Source organism: Gouania willdenowi, chromosome 18, assembly GCF_900634775.1.
Source record: "Gouania willdenowi chromosome 18, fGouWil2.1, whole genome shotgun sequence".
Lineage (NCBI taxonomy): Eukaryota > Metazoa > Chordata > Actinopteri > Blenniiformes > Gobiesocidae > Gouania > Gouania willdenowi.
This window is the reverse complement of record NC_041061.1, coordinates 12570470-12596979: the sequence shown is the minus strand read 5'-3', so window position 1 is coordinate 12596979 and position 26510 is coordinate 12570470. Positions and strand designations below refer to the sequence as shown.

Below are 26510 nucleotides of genomic sequence, written 5' to 3'. Positions count from 1 at the left end.
ATTCCAGTAAACGATGTAATGATTCCTTTAACAAACAGTTTAGTACATTTTAGTAAAAAAGCAGAAAAGGTTTAGGAAAAAAAAAATGAATAAATAAAAAAATTGATATTTAGCACAAGCATATTGATAATCGATCATGTGATAAAATATTGCAATATATCACCATATCGAGATATCGTCACACTCCTACCCGACAACAGTAAGTGTAAGTTTTCTAAAAATGATTGTGTTAAAACAGTGGTGTCAAACTCACTTAAGAAATTGCAGTTATTGTTTTTTTTTTTGTTTTTTTTAATTTATTTGGAAATACCATTAAACAATTAGTGGTTAAAACAGAAATTGCGTTGCTATGAGCAGAGAGAAATTACATTAAGGAGTGTCATTCATCTTTTTTTTTTAAATTTGGACTGACTGAGGTATCTGGAATAATTTATTTCTAACATTATTTATACCTTTGTATTTTATTTTGGTAGTTCTGTTTACATGAGCCTGATGTGGGCAGGGCCAGAAGGTTTTTTAGGTTGCCATGGTGTTGTTCATTGGACGCTGCTTCCTGAATCTGTGTACCCTTCATTCTTTGGTTATTAAGTTTAAAAACCAAATCAAAAAATAGAAAAAATGGATTGTTTTTTTTTTTTTTTTTTTTTTATTTATTTATTGTTAATTTAAAACCAGAAACAGGAAAACGAAAAAACAAAAAAACAAAACAAACATCGTTTTTCTGTTTTCAAATGAAATCTGGTTCTGTTTGTGTGATATTTGGATATTTACGGGAAAACTAGGGCTGTTGTAATCTCACCACACAGAACGACTGACAGACTAACTTTAACTCTTCTGCGTTTGATAAAAAATCTACATGATACAAGATCTACTGAATCTACTGGTGCTAGTCGTTTCTTGTGATCAACTTCCCCGTGTGTTGACAGCTGCTGTTAGCGGTATTTATAACGTGCAAAATAAACGTTTTTACTGCCCTCAAAAAAGCTGTAATTGTTTTTGCAAAAGTGTCGAATGGTTGAAGTTCTAACATCTATTGTTCCTCACACCAGCCTCACAGTCGATAGTCAGTCACCAGTTTATTTGGATACTATTTGGATCATAACACCGCGAAACAAAACATAAACGTGAGCAGCTTTTTACAAACTAAAACATCCACACACTGAATGAAAACATGAGCAGGACTATTGTGTGAGGAGACCTGGTCCAGGACCTGTAGAGGGAAACGAGGTGCAGTGGAATTCAGTTCTCGCTCTAATTTCCCCGTAAATATCAAAATATCACACAAACAGAACAAGTTCATAAATAAAAAAAAATGTGCTGCTTATCTGGTTTTTGGTTTTTCTGTATTTCTGTTTTGGTTTTAAATCAGTAAAACAACCACACTGTTAATTTCTATTTTTGATTTGGTTTTAAAACGGAATAATCAAAGAACGAAGGGTGCAGAGAATCTACTATATTCAATAACTACATAAGACGCTTTTAGCATGTAATTTTCCCTGTATAGTTTGGATATGCTCAAGATCGAACCCCTTTGTTCTCGAGGCAGGAATAAGTTCATGCACAACGCCCTGTGTGATTAGAGGCCTAAATTGGCTAATAACTACATTTGTTTAATTTTTTATGCTTTAATGTTCATGCATTTTTGTTAAATATATGAAGTATAAGGTATTTTATGGTTTTAATCAGAAGTCCTTCATTGATTAGCCAACTTGTATCTCATTTCTAAACTTTCCTGGTAAAGCCTGAAGTTATATTGTTGTATTTCTATCTGATATTTCCACAGTAAATTGCACCTCTAAGCAGCAAGTCGTGGCCAAATGAATGGAGTGGATACCGACACACGTTCTTAATTTTTGTGCGAGCAGGAGAATTACTTGAGCGCCGTTTGGCTCCGTGACCTGTAAACATGCCCCTGCCTCTTTCAAAATAACGTCGAAAATTGTCTTAGTCATCACCTCGGCTCGTCCATCCAAACAAGAAAAGTGTCTGTTTATCCAGCCAAGTTCTCTCCGTCCACTCTCTACTCTTGAACCATTGCCAAGGCTTCACAGATGAATCCATATGTCGCCTCGAGCCGTAAACTGTGTATCCTAAAAAATGCTTGAGGAGTGTGTATTGCTCTCTTATCCAACTGCAGTGTTTCAGTGCGACTCCATCTCCCCCCCTCCCCCGGCCCCCTCCCCCCCCAAGCCTGTTTGTGGATTGGGATGAAGTGCGGCTTATCGTCTTAATACATTATTAGAGAGAGAGTAAAACTGTGATGTAAAATCTTATGAAAGCTACTAATCTGTGGACATGGCTGAGTGGGATTGTGCTGTCACTGACCAAAAAATAAATAAAAATAGAATGGTCTGCAGTGCAGATGCTCTTTTTAAAGATTGGATAAATGTAGGCTGCAGCAGGAGTTCATGAGAGATGATCAACGTTGACCTTTTTTGACTGTCCTTAATGAAACTCTTATTCCATACCTAATAGACCCCGTTAAAGGTCATTCATATAGCTTATGCACATAAACACTCCGTCTTTCTTTTTCCTGAACCCGCTGAGTGCTTTATTCATTCCTGCTTAGTTCCACATAGTTAATCCTGTAAAAACACAGAATATGGCTGATGTGTTGTCACCCGTAGAGCCTCACACACACATCCTGCTGCATGATTTGCGATGCTTTTTTGACGATGCCATCCACTAACGGCGGCGCCGCGCCATGTGCGTCTTTAACCCTATCCACTATTATCATTGGGGTTAATTTCACCCCATTCAATGTTTATCATTCCAAAAATAATAGTTGACTTTTTTTATTTGCTTCATTTCACCATTATTAATACACTGTTTAATGTGAAAGTACCTCTGCCCTCACATTATGATCAGATGGAATTCAGTGTGTAACTTTATCACCTGCTTTGTTATTCACGCGCTAACATACTTACCGTCATTTATGGACGCTTGCGCCTTCATCTGCGATTCAGGAAGTTGCAAACTATGCAACAAGCGCAGATTGATTACGATTATAAAAGATTGTTTTCCCAAAAAAAAAATGTCTCTGACAATTGGGTCTGTAATTTCGACAAAAAAATATGTGCTCATGAACCATTTTCACAGCTTCCTCAATTCTTATGTAAATAAGCAGCATTTCCTGTACATATACTTGGTATTATTCATATTGTTGTTATTATTATTTGTTGTTGTTCTAGATGCTATAGCAAAAAGCTGCCAGAGGGAAGTGAATAAATTGAGTTTATTTTCCTTGAATGAAATTACATGCATGCCTTTTGGAGTTTGTTTGATGGTCCTCAGCGTGTGGTATTGTTCAGATACCGCCGAATAATTGGAAAAAAGATGCATTATTGTATAGCAGAAATTTGTGGCGTGCATGCATACTAACTAGGCTTTGAATTGATACGTATTTGAGGCAGAAGCTGCTGCAATCGAATGCTTCCAGGTTCACCCTAAGTAAAGTGCACAGCGTTCAGTGCCAACGCTGGGCAACGTTTTCTGAGGTTTACATGGGAGTATTAAATCCTGTGTGCGTGTGCGTGTGCGTGTGTGTGTGTGTGCGTGTGTGTGTACGCTATGCTACGCTGGGAGACAGGCACAATGAGAAAAGATAGATGCGGCGGCGTGCAGCTGCGAAAGATAATGAATGAAGTCGACCGTGGGTGGCGGAGACCGTCACTGGAGCGTAATGGGTCCCAACAGAGAAACGGCGATATTGACCCGTCCATCACTTTTTTTCTCATCTTCCTTATATACTCTACTCTACACACTTTCTCTCTCACACATCAAACAGTACCGATCTGCACTTAGAGTCGACGCACATAGGCAGAAATGGAACCCAAAAGCCTTTTGTGCATGTTTTTTTTTGTATTTACCAGCATCAACACCAATGTGCAAGTTCATTTTGCGCGAGACTGTGACTATTTTATCAAATATATGAACTTTAAAAGGTCCTTTTAGTACAGAAATACAGCTAAACCATCTCTGTGATTATTTACCTTACTTCAGGCACCATTCTTTGATATGGCTTCAATGGAAAGTTGCCCAGAACACTTAGTCATGCCAAAAGCAGATTAAAGCAAAGCATTTTTTTCCCTCTACTAAACATTAAAAACCTTGACCACTATTCCCTTCCCTTGTATTGCATGTCCCAAATGGTACTGTATGTTGCGTAAAAGCTATTGTTCCACACATTCATTTATCTATTGTTGTTCTTCAGTAAATAAAATAAAAAAAAGACTAATGTATCCCCGACCAAGTTAGCGTCACGAGAGGCAGCCTGAGAATCAGCCAACGATTACACTGGGTGCTTACATGGTATTCTGGTGTTTTGTGCTGCATCTCGCCTCGTCAGCTGGACGCCCGAGGCCTAATCTTCCTGTTGGTACAAACAAAAGCTGATGGAACAGAAAGAAAAGACGCTATTTGGGAGGAAAGATTGTGGTTAGACATAAATAGTTGTGATTATGAGTAAATCATGCATTTTATGATCAAAAACACATTGATTCATTCATGTATTTATTCATACATTGCTTTTTCTGATCCAAGTTTGATATCAACGATAGAGATTATACTGGTTGATGTATATGGGTTACACAACCACCAGCTTTAGTTTAAGCTACAGTAATATTGCTAATATTACTGCACTATTCTGTAATTGTCATACGTGTAAAGAGTACCGATATATCCTACTCAAGTAGAAATACTGTTACTTGATTGAAAATCTACTCAAGTACAAGACAAGTAAAAAGTAGCTCAATTAAGTTATTATCACCCCCCCCGCCCCCCATGTTTATTTTTGGTAATGAATCTTGCCACGTTTTCCTTGCATACAGTAAACATTTCATGTATAAGCTTAAAAAGGGAATCTTGCACAATTGCAATTATTTTTAGATATAAAGTAACACCAATAAATTCATCTGGAAATAAAAGTATAGCTACATTTATGAACTGTAAAACAGTGCATGCTGTCAGCAGTATTGGAAGAGACCATGGAACAGAAATAAATAAAAAAAAAAAAAATCACAAAAAATAATAATTTACTCAGTAACTGTTGGGAATAGTAATGTAATGAATTGTTTTACTTCTTTTAAATTGTTCTTAAGTACAAGTAAAATGACTGATTTTGATTTATACTAAAAAAAAAAAGTACAAGTACCCATAAAAGCAACTCAATTACAGTAACGTGAGTACTTGTAATCAATGTAATTCCTATGGATCAACGAACAAGACCAAACAATTTCTTCTAACCTGTAAATATCGGTTTGTTGTAAAGTCTTGCTTCCATTTGCTTTGACTAAGAAAAATGGGAAAAGTTGTACAGTATATAATTTAAAAGTTTCCAACACATAATTTGAAATTTCCCACTTTGAAAAACCTCTGGTATCCCGCTATGCGTGGAACCGTTAGCTTTTGAAAGCTATATATCAGTACGTATCCCCCAGAAGCCGCCTTGAACCCCCTGCTGGTTTTTCTTTTTCCCACATTGCGTCTGCGAGCCACATATTCCTGTACAGTTATGAATGCATCACCCCCACTGAATGCCCCCCCCCCTGCTAGTTCAAAGGGCTCCATCAGAGCCAAGTGACTTATCAAATCTCGATTACCCTCCTAATTGGTATTGTGGTGAAGTCGTCGTGGCGTGTGGGGTGCACATATTTTCCTGCTATCGATTGCCCTCCTTCTCCACCATTGATTTGCACTTTATACATTTAATTGTAATTATTTCTCCCCCCTATTTTGTTCCCATGCAACATCTAAATGCCTTGAGGATACTATGGGTTTGTGTGTGTGTGTGCAAAGGTTTAAAAAGCACAGTAGTGATAAAAGGGATTTAGTATATGGGTCAAGATAAATGTTCTGGCTCAGATTAAGTTCACAATCCATGTTAAATAAATATTATGATGTTTAATCCCCTAAAGAGAAAGTTATTATGAACCACGGTATGATTAAAATTCCTGTTTTGGTCACTGCTTAATTCCTCGTGTAGCATCAGTAAATAAAATGAATAAATGAATAATTCACTATGATGACTTTAAAGCATGGGTTCATCAACCTTTCTGAAACTGTGAGCTACGTCATTGGTTGTGTACAGCAGTGTTTCCCAACCAGGGGTATGTGAGCACATTGCAGGGGTTACGTGGAAAAATTAGGAATTTATTTCCCAAGATAATAAAATATATTTTCAGTCATTTCATAAGTCCTTCAATAAAATGGTACGTGTGCGCTATGACTTGTTTTTAAAGATTAAATGCCTGTTTAAAGGGGACATATTCAAAGAAACTCATTTTGTGGTAAATGTCATTAAATTTATATATAACACAGGCAGGTTAATTATTTAATATGATTTGATTTGATATTTTAATTTTTTTCTCAATTCAACTTTATTTTTCTTTAATAAGAATATAATCATAATATATTAGTATTAATAATACAAATGTTTACTATAAAACTTTTATTTTTTAGATAAAATAAAATGACTTGCGATGAATATTCAGTTGTGTTATGTTCTACTTTTGGAGAATCATGAACACGTATGAGTGAGGGGGTACTCATGGTATGACAAAAAGGCTCAAGGGGTACACCAGACAAGAAAGGCTGGAAACCACTGGTGTACAGTAGGGATGTAACGATTAATCACAAGGCAGTTAAAAATCGATTCATAGGTATCACGATTGACATCGATACTTTGAAAATTGAATTGCAGTACTTTTTATAGATTTATCCCTTCTCTTGTCCAGCAGTGTACCCAGCGGGCGGAATCTTCTACTACTTTCTTTCTGGCCGCCTTATACTCTTAAACATGTTTATAAATGATTCCTTACCCCTTTAGCACCGAAATAATGTGTAATATTACATGAATGTCTGTAAAAGTTTTTCTTTTATGTTTTTCTATTAGCTCTGTCTGCTAGCATAGCATCTCTTCCTCACTGCAAGAATATCTGCATGCCAACCGACCACTGGATTACCAGCGCCCTCTGCTGGTACAAACAAATATCTGCCGTAAATCAGTGCAATGACAATTGTTAATCAGAATCAGAATCAGAATCAGAATCATCTTTATTGGCCAAGTGTATGTTGTACACACGAGGAATTTGACTCGGTCAAAGGCACAAAATACATTTTCATTTGCACTTTTAAAAAGAAAAAGAACTATTATGCAGTTTTGCATTGTTTACTATAGAACCAGAATTTAAATTAATAGGCTTTTTCTTCATTTGTATGATTCCTTTTTTTATTTCATTCAAGATTTAATTTTAGTTAAATTGCATTGTTTTGAATAGTTTATCAAGGGATTCTTTTGACATTGAAAAAATAAAAGGAAAATAATACAGTATTTTCTATTTTTTTTCCCAAAAAAAATAAAGGAATATTTTTCAGTCATCATTTGACTACAGTCCCATTTTGTAAAATAAATCGTGAGAGAATCGTATTGTGAACACAGTATCGTGAATCGAATCGGATCGGGTGTTGAGTGAATCGTTACATCCCTAGTGTACAGTATAGAGCAGGGGTCACCAGCGCGGTGCCCGCGGGCACCAGGTCGCCCGTAAGGACCAGATGAGTCGCCCGCTGGCCTGTTCTAAAAATAGCTCAAATAGCAGCACTTACCAGTGAGCTTTTATATATATAGATTTATTTATTTAGCTATTCTTGTTTAAATCACACTTACATGTAACTTAGAAATGACAATACATATATATAAACACTTAAAATGTAAAGTGTTTTTTGTGTTTAATACATACTTGCCAACCCTCCCGATTTTCTCCTGATTTCTGCCCGACATTGTCCGGGCGGACCATCCTTCACTGAGCGTCGTTTCCAGCCGGACAATAATAACGATTACACCGCATAAGAAGAGGAAGAAGACTCTTCTTCCTCTTCTTATGCGGTGTAATTATATTATTGTAATAATAATATTGTTGTAATAATAATAACGATTACACCGCATAAGAAGAGGTGTAATCGTTATTATTGTCCGGCCGGAAACGACGCTCAGTGAAGGATGGTCCGCCCGGACAATGTCAGTGAGGAAATCGGGAGAAAATCAAATCCAACCATGTGTAGGGAAGTGTTTCTGTTATGGTTATAGCCGTTGTTGTATAGGCTATGTTTAATTTTCCTTTTGTTGATTATTTTTATTTCAAGCATACATTGCATAGATTGATGGATAATTTATGCAATGTATACCTTTTTTGTTTAATTTTATGTTATTTATTTTATTTATTCTACTACTACCACCATTTACCATTTGCACGGGTACTGTGGAATTTGTTCTTTACTTTATATGTGTTTTTCAAATAAAAGAACACTGTGAAATTGAATTATTTCATTTTCTCTTTAAAAAGCAAACTACCCCCCCCCCCCCCCCCCCCCCCCCGCTCTTTTGAAAATCTCCCTAATTATTATTTAAGTGTGTATCAAACTGGTAGCCCTTCGCATTAATCAGTACCCAAGAAGTAGCTCTTGGTTTCAAAAAGGTTGGTGACCCCTCGTATAGAGCAAAGGGCTACCAGTTAGAAAAAAAACTCTACTAAGTACATGTATTTATCTTTGTGAAAATCAGATTTTAGATGGAGCTCATTGGTGACTAGAGCTCGTGAGGGCACCTCGCACGGTCCATACTGGCTGTCGGGTGTTGATGACCCCTGCTTTAAAGGTTTTACGCATTAAAAGGATTTGGCTAAAAAAAACAAAAAAAAAACAAAAAAAAAAGAAACCCTGTGTGTTTTCATGTGCTGGCCTATTTATTGAAGCCTTTGTTTTTGCTCTCCAACCCCATGGCCATGCAGTTATATCTCTCCCATCTATCTCTCTTCTAATACTGTGTGACACCTAATCTTAACCCGTGTTCTTACTTGCTGATTACAAACCTCTCAACCTCGGCACAGCTCAGAACACAATCAGCTAGAAGCTGTGAGGGGAAAAAAAAAGGTGTAAAGACGAGAAGGCTGCCTTTTTATAATTGTTTTTCAGTTTCATAGGCTTGACCTCGCGTTTATTTGACTGGCATTTACTGGCAGCAAATTAACTCTTCATTGGTCGGCGCAAGCTGCCGACAGCTGACTAGGTAGTGAGTGAGTGAGTGAGTGATGGAGAGAAAGAGGGGGTGGTGGTGGGGGTCACGAACCCATAAAGCTCACATGGGAGAGAGTCGTCAGACCATATCTCATTACTAGGTAGGCTTTGGAATGAGATGTGCTCCTTTTCTTGCTTGTCCCTCAATGGGTGGATTGATTAGCCGGCAGCTAATCAATGTTCATTAAGGTGTAGAGAATCCTTTAATTGTGGCGTATGAATCATTGTGCCAGACTTCTGCCCTGACCTTGACAAGACTGGAACTGTAAACTGCCACGCTGGAGAACATAAAGCCTTTAGAGCAGAGGTGGGCAACTTCTATCACAGCAGGGGGCCCCAAAAATGTTTGTTTAACCCACGGGCCACGTTATCAATATTCATTTCAGCATTTAGTATAATTACCAATCTGAGTACTAACACAGGAATTGTGTGGGTTTTCTTGGTGGTTTTTTTTTCTGTCATTTTGTGTAATTTTGTTGACATTTTGTGTGTCTTTAAAGTCTGTTTTTGTAATAATTTTTTGTGTTAAAGTGGTTCTTTAGTGTCTATCATTTTGTGTACTTGTGTTGACAGATTGTGCTTTAATTTTGTGTGCTTTTTGTGCATTTCTATTATTTTGTGTATTTTTTCTGTAAAAATGTATTTTGGAGTCAAATTGTGTATTTGTGATTTTTGTATATTTTTGTTGTTGTTCTGCTTGTTAGTGTTGTATACGCTTGTTTGCTGAGTCATTTTTTTATATTTTTTATTTTTGTTGTTGTTTTGTGTTATTTGGCGTAATTTTGTGTATTACTGTTGATGTTTTGTTCATTTTTGTCGTAGTTTTGTGTGTGTGTTTTCTGTGTATTTCTTTTCTTTTACTGTATTTTCCTGCAATGTTGTAATTCTTTGTTTGTTAATATATTCTTGCTTTTGTTTTTTTTTGTATTTCTCTCTCATTTTGTACGTTTACTTTGGGGGCCGCACAAAATTAGACCGAGGGCCGCATGTTTGCCTTACGTCTGCTTTAGAGATAGTTGGAATCTTCTCGACATGTGCCTTTTGAAATAATAGCATGTTTATCAGGCCACTCAGGGTAGGAATTGTTAAAAAACCCAAACAAATCTTTATACTTTATAACCAGGTAAATGTAATTTACTTTAAAATTGCTTTTTTTAAAAGAGATGTGGTGGCAAAAGCTGTGATTTCAACATGCTACAATGCTAGCTTTGCTGCGAGTGCCATTTTAATCTTTTCTGAAAATTGTGACAGTACATGTAAGCTTTTGTCACTCAAACTTTGTCAGTTAAATAATGAACTGTACACATCTATGCTAAATAATGATTCAAAAATCATATTTCAGAAGGCTAGCCACCTTCTGTTATCTTACTGTTAGCCTACTGGCTAAGCTAGCGAGTTTACTTGGCACTAAATAAGTTTTTATTCTGTTTTGTTTGGCCTTTAGTTTTTGTAAAACATATTCTTTCTCAACAATATTTTTTTTGATAATGCAAACAGAAACACACATAATATTGGTTGAAACTAAGCCGTCAATAATTACGCACGGGCACACACACGCACTCACTCACCAGGAGCACAGAAACACATCTCACTTTCATGAGCACATTTTCATTTTAAAATCACAAAAAGCCCTATCAGAAGAATACTTGTAAAACTGTTGGAGAGGTAATTTTGGAAGATAAGTGTTGTTGTCATAAGAGTAGAGAGACTCTCTGTGAGAATAAATTAAGGCTTTGATTGAGGACTTTAAAACCTCCAAAAAGGTACAACACCACTTACCTGTTTCAGAATTCTCTTAATACAACTCATGCTGGACCTGACTGTGTATTTAGTTTTTTTTTTTTTTTGTTTAACCTGCTCCTCCTCTTTACCACTGTTTGTTGATGGAATGCACAAATAATGTGCACGGAAATAGACATTTTCATCAAAATGAAAGGGTTTTTCGCATGATTCCTGGTAAATACTTGAAGTGAATCAGCAAAAATACAAAACAGAAAACCTGTGTCAACATAATAATGCCTATTCATTCTGCATGACTTCTGTTGGTCAGTCTGCTCTCTCCATAAAAGGAGCAAAAACTGTGGAACTTTCTTCCCACGCATCTAAAATTAGAGACTAGTGACAATGTTTTTTAACAATGGACTCAAAATGGCTAAAATCAAAACAACAGTGTTCACATTAATAGTTGTATGTGGTTTCTTGCTTGTCCGTGTTGCGTCTGTCCTATAGCTGTATTTAACTTTGACTTTTGCTTTTCTTTTATTGTTGTAATGTTTTGTACAATTCTGTTTTTTTTCCTCCTTACTTTCTTATTATTTCTGTTACTTCTCCTGTTGTGGACGGGTGTTGTAAATTAGCACGTGCTAACACATTTAAAACAAACTAATGTAATTGTGATGTCCACATCAAACAAAGAAATTCATTAATAAATAAAGGTACATTTACAAGAACATTATAGCCTATTTTTGTAAACTTGTAAACAATGACTTTTGCTTAATCAAATTCTGATGCAACATTTGTACATTTCTTACTGTAGACTTTGTATTTTGTTAAGCGCACTGAGATGGCTTTGTTTAATTTGCGTTATGTAAATAGAGTTTCATTGAATTGAACTTTTATATCAATTAATCCTGAAAACAAGTTCAGGCTGATGTGCTAATCCAAAAAACTAAATATTAAATTTTTTTTTTTTTTTTTGAAATAAAAATGTCAATTATTTAGAAAGCAGGCCCTCATAATACTTTCTCCTAGTACGGTAAATGCTAAAGATTAGCTTCTAGGTCAGATTTTAGGTGAGAAAACGAGCAATTTCAACAATAACTTCCCCAGGTTTGAATATTGATGTATAAAGGATCCATAAAATACGTAAGGGTACACAATGACTACTACAGAGGATACTTGAGACTTGTGAAGTATAACGTTAGTTCAAATAAAATGCAAAAAATAAAAAAAATAAAAACATCGGAGCTCAAACATGATCAAAAACGAATTCTAATAAAAAAAAAAATGTCTATGGGGTCACAATCCTGCACTGAATACTGTTTCTTTCCACTTATTTACAAAATGAGATTATTTAAAATGTGTATTATCACGCCTTCATTCCATCATTATAGTTGTTTTTAAATAGTTTTCTAAGCAAAGTTGTGTAGTCAGACAAAGAGGGTACTTGGATTAAGAAATAAGAGAAAGTGGTACTAGAGCCTAAAAAGTTTGAGAACCATTGGTCTAAAGGCCCGGATTTGGCCCCCTGGCCTTGAGTTTGACACGTGTGTTCTAGGTCAACCCTGTTGTATTATAGTTAGTGGGGTCACTAATGCACCAATGGTTAAACTTGTTCATCCTCTTCATTTTTGCTACACAATAGAATTATTGAGAGATTATTATCCTCAAACCTAAAATCTGATTGATTCACAAGGAGAATATCTCTAATTTTGTGGCTGTTTGTTTTTTTTGTTTAATCCAAATTGCATTATAATAATATTTATCTCTTCTTACAGATGCAACAACAGAACCCAGTGTGCAGTTGTGGCCGGGCCGGATGTATTCCCTGATCCATGTCCGGGAACCTACAAGTATCTGGAAGTCCAGTACGAATGTGTACCTTACAGTACGTACTTCTTTTTTTTTTTTTTTTTTTTTTTTTTACACGATCCCACCCACACCACCCATTGCTCCTACCATTCCCATTTCCTCTAAACAATAATGACTCATCAACATCTCATTCGACATGCTGGTAACGGTCCAATCGCTTAGAAGTATCTCCAATGTGTCATTTGGCCTCGTAGAACAGATTAGGACCCAGCAGTGAGTGTGATGACACGTGATGTGGGAAAAAAAATGACACCCTGCATGAGAACAGGAAGTGTTGTTGACAGTGTTGTGTACACGTGAAAAATGATTCAGTTTTCCAAGTGGATCAAGCTTACCTTTTTTTTCTGCTGGGCTACTGGTCGTCTGTAGTTGGTTCTCTCTTATGCCTGACAGGAGATTGATACTATAGTAATTTCCTGCGTCCTGTATTGATTACACATCAGTGTTCTGACACATCCATTTATTGCTATCATCTGAAAGACCTTGTTTTATATCTAAGTATCAGCCCTAGGCCATGTGTAACATCATTTGCAGAGATATTTGCAACGATTTACAGTAAACACCTTAGAACCAAATCTCACTTAATAACTGGTTCACGTAGCCTTCAAATGATTGAATTACTTTAATAAATGCACCTGGTCCTTTGAAAAGTTTGATATGAGATTGCTTTTCCTTTGTTTATTCTTTCCCCATCATATTTTCATTCACGATTCATGTCTTGTCATGCATTGTAGCAAGAAAAAGGCCACTAAACTCATCAAAAAGACCACGGCTATACTGAAAAATCGCCAAAGGCGCTAAACAGAAATGATGGCAGGTATTAGTATAACAGGAGGATAACAGTGCTCAGAAGCCAGGTGGAAAAACTGGAGCAGGGGTAAGAAAGGATCACGGGGTGATGAGATGGACGGCCAGAGAGGAAATCCAGGTAAGGTCAGAGGAAGTGGCATGGACAGAACAGAGGGAAGTGTGCTATTGTTTCATGGTGACCTTTGAAGAGAAACTGCACTCATAATGAAAAGGCGTTTTAATGCCTATACCTAATGTGGGAATTGTTTGAAAGATAAACCATATTTGGTGATGTACAAAGGCAAGGGGATGACTGGCTGCTCAAAGTGTAAGCCAACATGTTTTGACCAAGCACGATCTTTGTCAGGGCAAACAAACATTTGTGGTTGTTGAACTTGTCACACCTATAAATAAGCATCAGCCACTTAAAACTAGTCCTATAAGCAAGCAAGATGAGAACAAACCTGAAAAATAATAAGAATGAGACACACACAACATATATTAGCAAAAACATGATTGGTCAAAATCATCATTTAAGCCATAAAGCGTCCAACTGATGGATCCAGACAGCTTCCCTTTGATTAAGCTTCTGGATTCTATCCCCTCCGCATTGCGCAGTAAAGAATTGTTGGCATTGTGGTAGTTATTAAAGTGTCTGGCTATATTTGGTGGTGATGTGTTTAGCTGCAAAAATGGCCAAACAAAACCACGTTGTTAGCTTGTTCCAGCTAGCTTCCTCGATCGAACCTGGTGTGACCGTCTGAGTCATGGTTCATCTAGAGATGGGCAACTTTTACAACAAAAATGTGATTGTGTCATCCAAGGACCATAATATCAACATTAATATCAGAATTTAGAATAAAGACCAATTTGAGCATTAATACAGGGAATGTGTGGGTTTTTTTCTTGTCAATATGACAAATTTTTGTTGCCTTTTTGTGTGTTTTTCAAGCCATCATGTGTGTTTATGTTATATTTTTTGTGTTATTGTTGTCATTTTCTGCATTTTTTCTGTCATTTTGTGCAGTTGCGTTGACATTTTGTGTCTTTTTAAAGTAAAGTAACTAAACCCAAACCAACTTTTTTCTGCTGCATACAAATGTTTTTGGGTATGAAGTACATGTCGTGCTGTTGGTTGATCCTGGTCCAACTCTCAACATTTTAGTCAAACTATTTGGCATATTTTGTTGTAAAATGTCAGTGACTGCCCTTGTGTCACAAACAAGCACTGTTAGCCCCGCCCTTTTTAATAAAAACTAGCACCTGTGGGCTCTACAATCTGTGGTGAGTAGGTTGGATTGAGAGAAGAGTGAATAGAGAGGTATATTGAGTAATTAGTAGCTAGTTAGCATAGCATTGGAGATTTTATCATATAGACAGGGCGTATCTTAACTGCTCCAGGAGCCCTGCCCATAATTAAGGCAGGTCAGAAGAAAGTAGGGGTTTAGTTACTCTTTAAAGTCTTTTTGTATATGTTGTTATTTTTGTGCTGAAGTGTTTGTTTAGTTTGTCTTTTGTTGACTTTTTGAGCATTTTGCTGTCATTTTCTGGAGTTTTTGTTCGGCTTCATATAATTTCCAACTGCATGAATTACAATTTTGTTTGGGGGCCGCACAAAATTTGACCAAGTGCCGCATGTGGCCCCCGGGTCTCCAGTTGCCTATGTTTGTTCTAGATTGTGATCAAACGTTAGTGACACGCATACATTGGTTCAAATTAGATGTTAATGTCTTATTATTATTGTCATTCTATAATTTAGTGTTTTTACAACAGCAGATGGATGAAAGTATTTGAAACAGTAGTCGTACATCGGCCGTTGTATACAACATGCCGAGTCACGCTTTCTTAGAATCTTTCGGTCATATGTGGACATTTGATTCGCTGCCAGCTTGCTTCTCACCAACGCTGTGATTGACCTCCGCACTAATGCAGCTTTAACTACACGTGAATTTACCAGAAGGCCATCCCTGCTTCCCACACAGTTGGAACTAGATTTCCATTCCCATCCCATCCTGTTTCCATTCCAGCCACTTTTTTTTTTTTTTTTTTTGTTCTCTCCTGGTGTCACCTTCCTCAAGTCAGACGGAGGCACAGAGCCAGACATGAGGACTCCAAATGAAAAGAAAAAAGGGCCACCTCCCCATGCTAAAACACACGTTTCTTGGCCTGTCACGATCAATGTTGTGTTACTTGTCCCCTCTGACCGTTGGGAAGTATGCAGTACCTTCGAGGGGGGGGCGTTCAGCATTTTTACTGCTTTTTCTTTCTTTTAAGCAATCCATCTGTCAGAATAATTCCTGAAATAATATTATAGCAGCGTTTCTCCGATGATGGAAAACCGTCTGCGATGACTTAATGCCACTGAGTTTCCGGCTTCCCGTTAAGTAACGACTAAGGAGGGCTTGTGACGGCGCCTATAGAATGTGCAAATATCACCATTGCATAAAATATTACGTGTTCAAAGTGTGATATTGCAGTAGCACATGTATGGATTTCTACATGAACTAGGTAGAAGGAAAGGAAACACAATGAATTCATCTGAGACAGCCCAGTAAGTTTCTTTTATGCTTTGCAAATGAAGCAATTGGGTCGTTCCGCCTGCAGCTAGTCAATTAGTGGCACTTCTATGTTTGCTGCATAGATTTTTTGATTATTACTTGAGGAAACTAAACTAGCCCTTAATGGACATTTCAAGCTTAAATGTCAGCTTTACCATTGGCGAAATATTGCTAATTGGCAGGCGAGGTTCCGAAAGCAGACATTCATTTGTGAACAGTTTTTTTACTACAATTCTTTGAGTTTGTGAGACTGACTGAAAGATTTGAGTGTTTATTAGGAAAAGCAGCCACCCATGACTCCAACTTCGGATGTGAAGTCTCGACTCTTTATTCCACTGACAAGCTTTCCGCTCTCACTGTGGATACTCGACTTTTTTTTGTGCTTTTACTTAGATTTTGTCCTTTAAGTGCTCTCACTGGCCCTAAGCTCCATCTTGCTCCACATGCGTCTGTTCCTTCACACCACACTCACCATCCTAGCCCCCCTTTACCTCCACCACCTTCACTGGCCGCTTTTATCTCTATTCTGCTCGGGGATCTTCATATCTTTATAAGCCGGCTAGATGCTACTACTCAGATCTGCCGTTAATAATGCTAAAGGAGTGTGCTAAATCGATAGACCCATGCCGTAGATACAGTATTGATTTTATTAATTTGTGATTTGATCCGTTCCATCAGTTGTAATGGAAAGAAAAAGGTGTTTGAACAATTACCGCTTAGAGCGCCGGTGTTTGCCTGTGCCGGTGCGGCGCCGTTACAGCACCGAGGCCATCTATCATATTTCCATTTGAGCTGTTGTCTGGATAATTGTTTGATATGAGCTGCGAGGAAATAGCATCAGTGTGAGCAATGAGGAAGGGAAAGCAGCACTGATAGAAAGGGGAAACAATAAAAAAAAAGACGTTCATGCATATTGCATTGAAAGGAAAAAGTACCCAATAAAGTAATAGAACGTGCTTGTTTATCACCGTTTAAAGCTTTAAAGAACATCAGGGATCACGTCTCCATTTTTTTTCCCTTTGCAGGATTTTCTCTTTTTTTCTCTCTCTCTCCTGCAGTGCAGTGTGCACACACTACCGTGCACTTTGCGGATTAGTAAAAGCTCCCCTGAAGCAGAAATGATGTGCTGACTCTTTATGATTACTCATAAACATGAATGTGCCCAAGCGGCTAGCTAGCATCCGTCGATGCCCCGCCCTCTCACTTTTACATCTTTTTTGAATTTTTTTTTTTTACCTCATCTGTACATGCCGTCGAAGGTCAACACTATACAGTATGTAATGCAATCTTTGCATGTTTTATTATTATATTAAATAATGTGACCATCACCAGCCCTCCCTAAGGAAGGATAAGAAAAGCTTTATTAAAGGGAGAATATAAAAAAGGGCAGTGTTACACCTAGGGGATGGGGGAAGGGAACAGGGAAGAGGGAGTCGGGGTTGGACAATGGAAAGGGTTGGGAAGACTTGATTATAAGGCAAGGCAAGGCAAGGCAAATTTATTTGTATAGCGCATTTCATACTCAAGGCAACTCAATGTGCTTTACATGATAAAACATTCAATTGTTTAAAATCAATAAGAACATTTAAAATCATCAGTAAAATCAATAAGAACATTTAAAATCATCAGTAAAATCAATTAAAATCATCAGTAAAATCATCATTACATCAACAACATGACAAAAAATCTCTCTCTCAATCATATGCAGTAGAGAAAAAAAGTGCCTTTAACTTTGATTTAAAAATGTTCACATTGGATGCTGACTTCAGCTCCGCTGGCAGTTTGTTCCACTTCTTTGCAGCATAACAACTAAAAGCAGCATCACCATGTTTACTGTGAACTCTGGGCTCCACTATCTGATCTGTGTCCATAGATCTGAGAGACCTGCTGGGTTCATACCTGACTAACATGTCACTGATGTATTCTGGACCAAACCCATTCACAGATTTATACACCAGCAGCAGAACTTTAAAGTCTATTCTGAGGCTGACTGGGAGCCAGTGTAAATACTTTAAAACTGGAGTAATGTGCTCTGACCTCTTTGTTCTGGTTAAGACCCGAGCTGCAGCATTCTGAACCAGCTGTAGCTGTTTGATGCTCTTTTGGGGGATTCCTGTCAGAAGACCATTACAATAGTCCAGTCTGCTGGACTATTGCCTATAAGGCATTTTTGATTTTTTCCTTTATATTGCATATAAGGAACTTTGCCTTATTTGGCATCATTTTATTCAGGAGAACCTCACAAATGTGACTCTGAAGTATTTTCTTTAATAGGGCATACTGTATTAGCACAGTGGATCTAAAACCACCATAAAAAGTCAGATTTGAGTGGGGAAAAGTTGGATTTTCTTTCTATAAAAGTCACAAACATTTTTAACGAATCATTTGTGTTGCTTGTATAGCAAATCTAAACTATATACTGTATTTCAGAGGAATCAAACAATACACTTATTTATAGCTATTTACAGTGAAATGGAAGCAATGTCTCAGGCGATTTTGAACTATTTACAAAAAAGTATGAATCACAAATTCAGGGAAAGACAAATTGTTTGTGCCTCATTGTGTTGATATAAAACAATAAATGTATACACTAGACACTACAATACAATTTAATCTCACATACTACACACTAACTAAACAGTCAGATCACAGTAATAGTCGCTATTCTCTCAAATTTCTCAACTCACTCGCGCTTTTTCCGTCTCTGTTTGTCCGTCTCTTTGTTTACCTGTCGCCTGGCAACAAAATGGCCGCTTTATGTGAAAATTTGCTTTTTTTTCTCAACCAATATGAAAAAGCTATCGGGTTGTGTTTTTTGCTCCACAGCACTTTCGTAGCGTGCACTGAACGTGCAAGAAAATGTCACAGAAAAACACGCGCACATTTTCCCTCATGTTTCCACTTTTATTTGACCTATCAACATAATTTAAAAACTGGTTTGTAGTTTGAAACACGCACTTTGGACACGGGTTGAAACAGCGGGTTGCTATTGACGATCATGTGATCAGGACGCGCCGGCGTGTCCGCCGGCCCCAGAGGGTTAAACAAGCTCTTTTTTTAAATTTTCGATTAGCACAGGTAGCATCATTCAACACATACATTTTCCAACATTTTCTTTTTCCTTTTCCCCTACCCATCCTACCCGTAGAGGCCCAGATATCTCAAGAATTACAGTTTACAAGACACACACACACACACCAAAACAAAAAAGCAATGATAATCAATATAATTCAATAATAGAAGTACAATTATATCACATCAACAAATGTCATCTGCGTTCACATTTTCCAAATTAGTCAAAAAAGGTTGCCAGACTTCATACAATTATTGTATTAATCCCCTTGTAGAGTAAGACATCTTCTCTAATTGAATAGAGTCTGTGACCGCCTACATACGTGGGTGGCAATGCGTCTTTCCACTTTCGTAAAATCACCCGTCTAGCAAGAAGGGTGCAGGAAGCTATCATATTAGCCTTTTTCTCACCTAAATTGGCAGTCCTCACAATCACACCAAATACAGCAATAAATGGTCATGCCTCCACTGTACTATTAGATATTGTACATAAGAGTTTTAAAAATCGATTCTTTGAAATTGTTCAACTTTGAACTCATTCAAAATATGTCTATTAAAGTGGCTGGTTTTTGATGGACTCAGTCGCAAAGAGTCGACTATTTTAAGATATCCACGTCTCATTCAACACAAGGTCCATAAGATAAGATTCAAACTTACATTACCGTGCCCTTATCGCCATTGGTTACCGCACTTTTTTGAGCCATTATCAACCGTCCTTCAACAAACTAATGCAGGCCTTTTTTTGGTGTGGTTGCCGTGGTAAACTAACAGATTTCATTTCTGAAAGTGGATAAAACTATCCCTATGGTGTACATTTTAGGACATCCTCAGGTCTCAGAGTGAGGTATCAGATATCAGGAAAACCTCCGTCAAATGACACGGCCTCAGGCTTCAAAATAAAAGTCGGCCTCCGTAAAACACGAGATGGCAATTTATTTTTAAGGAACCAGAAGTACATATGAAGAAGTAAGTTGAAAAGCAGTTATTTTCCTTTTATTTTTTATCTATTATTATTATTATTATTATTATTATTATTATTATTATTATTATTATTATTATTATTATTATTATTAATATTATTATTTATTTATTTATTTATTTATTTATTTATTTATTTATTTATTTATTTATTTATTATTTTTTTGCTTTTTGCTTTTTGTTGTTCCTTATTGTTTTTTGCACCTTGTACTGTTTTTAAACTGTACTAAAAGTTAGGATACATCAACATTTGATTAATAAATACATAGTTAAATTAAACGTTGATACAGTATATTTTAATTTTTAAAAATAAACAGAAAATAATAGCTTTCAACTTACTCTCGTATCCGAATATTTCCTGGTTTCTTCAAAATACCACGTCATGTTGTGTTTTACGTCCCGAGGCCGTTGAAAGTCTGACGACTTTTATTTTGAAGCCTGAGGCCTTGCCATTTGACGGCGTTTGCTGAGACGTGAGTAATTTTGGTCTGATACTTCACTCTGAGACCTGAGGATGTCCAAAAATGTCCCTACCAATAAAAAAAGATGAGGTGAGATATGAATACGTCCCTTTCAGAGAATTTCTGTCCTTTAAAAATAAAATAAAATGGTGGTACGGGCTGGAGAGAAAATAGATAGACGGAGATGAGACGAGAGGGTGGAAGAACAGAAGAAGAAAACCCGCTGGCAGGCTATTGTTATACATAAGCCACTAGTTCCCCCCACTGTTTGTAGCTAATAAGGACAATGTACAATCCTGTCTAGCACAGTGGGATCCCAGCTCAGTCCTGTCAAATGTGGCTCACACTTTTGAAGGTGTAAACCTAAGCCAAGACATGTAATCATGCAGTCAATTCTGCAATTTAAACCCACGAGTCAAAGAAAGTTAGCATAAAAAAGTTACCTGATTAGTTTTTAATTCATTCCACTAATATTATCACACCCTAACAGGATCAGGGGCCACCCTAATTGAATAATGCTGCAGATTGCTTTGGCAAGTTTTACTCTGCACCTGCTACCGATTCCTATCCCACTGTGTTGGCAGGTAATACCATGAAATTGATGCACTACACATGGCTATCGCTAACAATGTGACTCGGCGCATAATGTGCTGCAATTACAGGGAAAACACCATGCTCTGGTCACACCTAATGCAAACAACACCTGTGTGACAATGGGGGAACTCATGGTAGCAAAGAGAACGGGCATCCATTGCTCATAAAGACTTAATTACTTTTTTTTTTTTTTTGCAAATCTCCTTGGTTTTGCGTCCTTGAGCTTTCCACTACACGTTGAGACGTTTTCGAGTGGGAGTCGAAGCTGTTGACAGAAGATGCATCACAGGACCACGCCCTCCTCCGTCTTTGCTAAATGCCAGTGGGCATTAGTCCCTTGTATCACACACACTTTTGTTTTTTTTTTTCCTACTTCTTCCCTATTCTTCTCCTTTTCCCAGCTGAGCGACCAAATCTGTTTCCTCCCATGTGTGACGCAGACTCTGTAATGTCATCTCATCAGTCAGTGACAGCTGACCACTCCCCGTCCTACGCAGCACGCTTTGATGACTGCGCCTCTGTCACATATGTCCCATAGGCCACATTCACAGCAGTGCCACAGCCCAAGGTTTAGCCTTTCATCAAAGATGTTTAAAAATATTTTGCTTTTACCTGAATTATTTGTCCCATTTCAGTTACTTGACAAAGCTAGACACTAAGTCATTATTAGTCAAGGAACAAACCAATCGGGGTGCAGTTTTTAACGTTCACCTGAAGTTGGTTCTCCTGCCCACCCACAATGCCGTGCTCTCTACGTCATCTTTGACGCTTCCTGTGTGTCGAAACAATCGCTCTAGAATTCAACTGCTTGATCCCCTCTTAACAAATCCTATACCTTATTTACTAATAATAAGCATAACTTAACTAATAACTTCAGTAATAAGTCTTTATTACTGGTTATGATAATTAATAAAGCTGTAGTACTAGTTATATGCACTTGTGTCTTTTTTTTACTAGTAATATGCATTAATAAGTTTTTATTACTAGTAATAAGCATTAATACGTTTTTTTTTTTTTACTAGTAATAAGCATTAATAAGTTTTTATTACTAATAAGCATTAATAAGTTTTTTTACTAGTAATAAGCATTAATAAGTTTTTATTACTAATAATAAGCATTAAGTTTTTTTTTTACTAGTAATATGCATTAATATGTTTTTATTACTATTAATATGCATTAAGTTTTTTATTACTAGTAATAAGCATTAAGTTTTTTATTACTAGTAATAAGCATTAAGTTTTTTACTAGTAATATGCATTAATAAGTTTTTATTACTAGTAATATACGTTAATACGTTTTTATTACTAGTAATATGCATTAATAAGTCTTTATTACTAGTAATATGCATTAATAAGTCTTTATTACTAGTAATATGCATTATTAAAGGCTTTACTATGAGCTGGTAATGCGTTATTACTAGTAACAAGCATTAATAAAGCTTTATTACTATTATTAAGCACTACTTTGTCTTTACTACTCGTTATAAGCATTAGTTAGTCTTTATTAATGTTAATAGCAATAACATGTCTCTAGTAATTGTAAGCATTAATAAGTCTTCATTACTGGTTATGATAATTAATAAAGATTTATTACTAGTTATAATCACTTATTTTTTACTAGTAATAAGCATTAATAAGTCTTTATTACTAGTAATGTGCATTATTAAATGTTTTACTATGAGCTGGTAATGCGTTATTACTATTAACAAGTGTTAATAAAGCTTTATTTCTAATAAGCACTAATGTGTTTCTATTGATATTCATAAGAATTAAGTCTTTACTGCTAGTTATAAGCATTGGTTAGTCTTTATTCATGTTAATAGCAATAATATATTTATATTACTTGTAATAAGCATTAATAAGTATTTATTACTGGTTCTGATAAGGCTGTATGACTATTAATAAGCCCTTGTGTTTTTTTTTTTAACTAGTAATATGCATTAATAAGTCTTTATTATTAGTAATAAGCATTATTAAAGGTTTTAATATGAGCTGTTAAGGCTTTATTACTTAGTAACAAGCTTTAATAAAGCGTTATTACTATTAATAAGCACTAATGTGTCTCTATTGATACTGATAAGTATTAAGTCTTTATTACTAGTAATAGGCATTTGTTAGTCTTTATTAATGTTAATAGCAATAATACATCTTTTGCATTAACAAGCATTTATTACTATAGTAATAACCATTAATTAGTTGTATTACTTGTAATAAACATGAATAAGTCTGCATTACTAGTCATAAGCATGAGTGTTTATTAATTTTAATATCAATAATAAGTATTTATTAGTATAAATAAACATAAAAGGCTTCACTGAGTTAAAAAGGCATTATTACTGGAAACAAGCATTAAGGCTTTAATACTAGTAACAAGCATTATTAGGTCTAGTAACAAGTCTTTATTAATGTTGATAAGCATTAATAACTGTTACTAGCATTAAGATGTTTTTTTTAATTACTAGTAATAACCATTACTAAAAGCTTTACTACGAGTTAATAAGGCTATTACTAGAAACAAGTGTTAAGTCTTTATTAATGTTAATAAGCATTGCGTCTTTGATAATAATCAGTAAGTCTTACAAGTAATTCACATTAATATGTTATTTATTACTTGTAATAAGCATTAATAAGGCTTTATTTTTTACTAATAAGTATTAAGAAGTTTGACCTGCTCTAGAAATCATTTATTTGAACGCATGCAAAGTGTAGAGCATAATATTTCCAATGCAAAACTGCTAAACCATTAAGTTTTGTATTCAGTCTTATTGTTTGCATTAAATCAGCTCCTTTAACCTCTGATAAATGGAGGGAATAACATGGTCTGGTCTTGGTGGGAGAAAAAAAAAAGCAATATTCTGGTCTTGGTTGAGAACTACAGAGAAAATCAGTCATCATCAATGTGGATAAATGACTGTGTCAGCATAGACATGTGTAAAGAGTCCACACTAATAGGCTTTAATCAATCTAGGTACATGTTTTCTACATGCTGCTTTATAGCTTTGTAGACTGCACAGTAAAGTACAACATATATAGATATAACATGAATAAAAAATACAACTTTTGAGAGTCTATGCACTTCCAATAAATAACACTAGTCAGCGCTTTATTCTATTGTTTGCTCCAGCTGTCAAACCACACCTTTAGAAGCAAATTGGTGAGGTGGGACGCCTTGTGTCTAGTATAAAGCACTAATTAGAGTTCAGACTCTTTGGTGGTGGGGGGGTGGGGGCTCATTTTAATGATCATACCACTAATCAGTCCATTTTTCTCCTTCTGCTTCTCTCCGCCCATTCTACAGACTAAACACTCCATATTTCCCTCCTTCTCCTATGCAATTCCGCCTCATCTTCTCCGCTCCCCATAATTTCAAGGTCCTTGAAAATCAAGACATATTTTCGGAGGTGCAATTACGTTATTTCTGCTCCAGTTGCTTCCCTTGCTTCTAAAAAATGTATTTAATTTCGCCTTGCCAGATGCACGTCTTGTCTTCGTCGTCTTCTTTTTTTTTTTTTTTTCGGTCAGTCCCATGTGGTTAGCAGACTGGCTGAGGGCCAAGTCCTTACACCTGTCCCTCAAAAAGATACGCAGACATACAGATGGAGGGAGAATCTTGCACACACGTGGCATCCTGCGTTTGTCAAGGTTATAAGATGGCATAGCGGCCTCCCAGTAGGAAGAAGAAGACGACAGGACAGACACGCCAGGGAGGGCACAAAGCAAGTAGTAAAACAGAGCAGACAAGTGGTTGGAACTAGAAAAGTTGGGAATGTTAATGAATATAACCTGTAACGATGGTCGAGGAGACGATAAGACACACGCAAAGAAAATTAGAGAAAGAGAGTATTCTTAGAAAGACGTATGTTAGCCTCAGCTGTATGTCCTCCTCCCCCATCCTACACCACGTGCTATTCAAAGCCCTGTCATTTGTGTCATTAATTAAAAAAGTTGATGCGATGGCGTTCCAGGGTTTGCATAGTCATCAGCTGAAGCAGAGAAAACGGGTACATTTCACAAAATATGTCTGTGGCTTTTTAATTTTTCCAATGAATCTCTATTAGTGCATAATGATACCATTCTTATACCTCTCGACCATTAGTGTGAAATTGGGAACCATTAATTATTCAAATGGAAATCCATACAACTGCCGCTCACATGACAGGTTTGGCGCTCGCATTAGCTAAAGGTCCCCATTGTTAGCTGCCCGCATTAGTCTTAACCAAAGGCTGGTGCATAATAAGTATGCAGCGCAGGATTGTCAGGTGATATTCAAAGTCATACATTCTGACCATGTATGAAGACTGCAGTTTAATTGTGAAGGGCAAAGCCGAGTCTGACTCAGCAGGGTGCTTTTTGCATGGTTGGATTTTATATCGAAACCTAAAGAAAAACACTGGAGGAAAATAGCTTTTTACATTTGCGTTTGTGATCCTAATGAGCAGCTGCTGCGTCTTCTACATTGATGACTATAAATATATACTGTACATTGTTTCTCCACGCTTTTCATGTGTTGCTTGTTTTAGTTCATTAAATCAGGGATGACAGCTTGACCAATCAAGTACAACACAGAATGTGTCTGTGAGTGGTTTAAGTGTAAAGACAAACGTTAGTGCCAATTATAGCCTGGTAATGAATGCCCTAACCTGGTTGTATGTGTTCCCATTTTGATCAAACGTACAAATATTCTTACCAAGGTAACTGGTTGGCAGGCGTGGGAGCCAAAACGATCCCACTGGGAAACGTGACCATAGCTGGGTGTCATGGCCAATTTACTGAATCGATTCGATTCCAATTGATAAGGTTTTGAAATGCTTATCACAATTCAATTTCGATTGATTGACCTTTCAAATTTGACTTAGATATTAATGAGATGATTCCAAACCGCCATGTGTTGCACAGGCCCAGTAGTCGACGTTGCTAACATTAGACCATCGGGCAAAACTACCGGGGTTAGAGTGAAAAAAAATGAAAATATAATCAAATCAATTTTAGAAAATACCAATGAAATCTATTCAAAATCAGTTAAATTGTTTTTTTTACTCAGTTCTAAATGTGACATTAGCTGTGTTTCCATTACCCTTGGAAATGCGCAGAATCTAAATAGCACAATAAAAAGGAAGGTCATGAAAACACCTGACGTATCTAGTCACGTGACCACTTCTCTCAGAGAAGACATGGTGCTATACGTGTAAACAGAAGAGGAGACTGAGACATTTCTCAGCATCACTCTAAAAAAATATCACTGCCTCATTGACGTGAAACAACAAAGGAATGCAAAGTGTCATAAGGAGGTTTTGAGCGTGCATTTTCCTGCAGCCAAGTCTCACAGGATGAGATTTCATGGGAGTCGCAAGGCTCAATTATACTTTGTTCAAAGCGCAATTATACTTTGTTGAAAC

General features: G+C 36.6%; 1 protein-coding gene across 9 annotated transcripts in view; it reads left to right on the top strand.

Annotated features, from left to right (window-relative positions):
- Window positions 1-26510, top strand: part of LOC114480492 (adhesion G protein-coupled receptor L3) — a 372070-nt gene that overhangs the window by 207170 nt on the left and 138390 nt on the right. For all 9 annotated transcript variants that reach the window (XM_028474684.1, XM_028474691.1, XM_028474685.1 and 6 more), the window contains exon 5: window positions 12570-12679. In XM_028474684.1, coding sequence (XP_028330485.1) covers window positions 12570-12679 — 110 coding nt within the window. The remainder of the gene's footprint in view (window positions 1-12569; window positions 12680-26510) is intronic.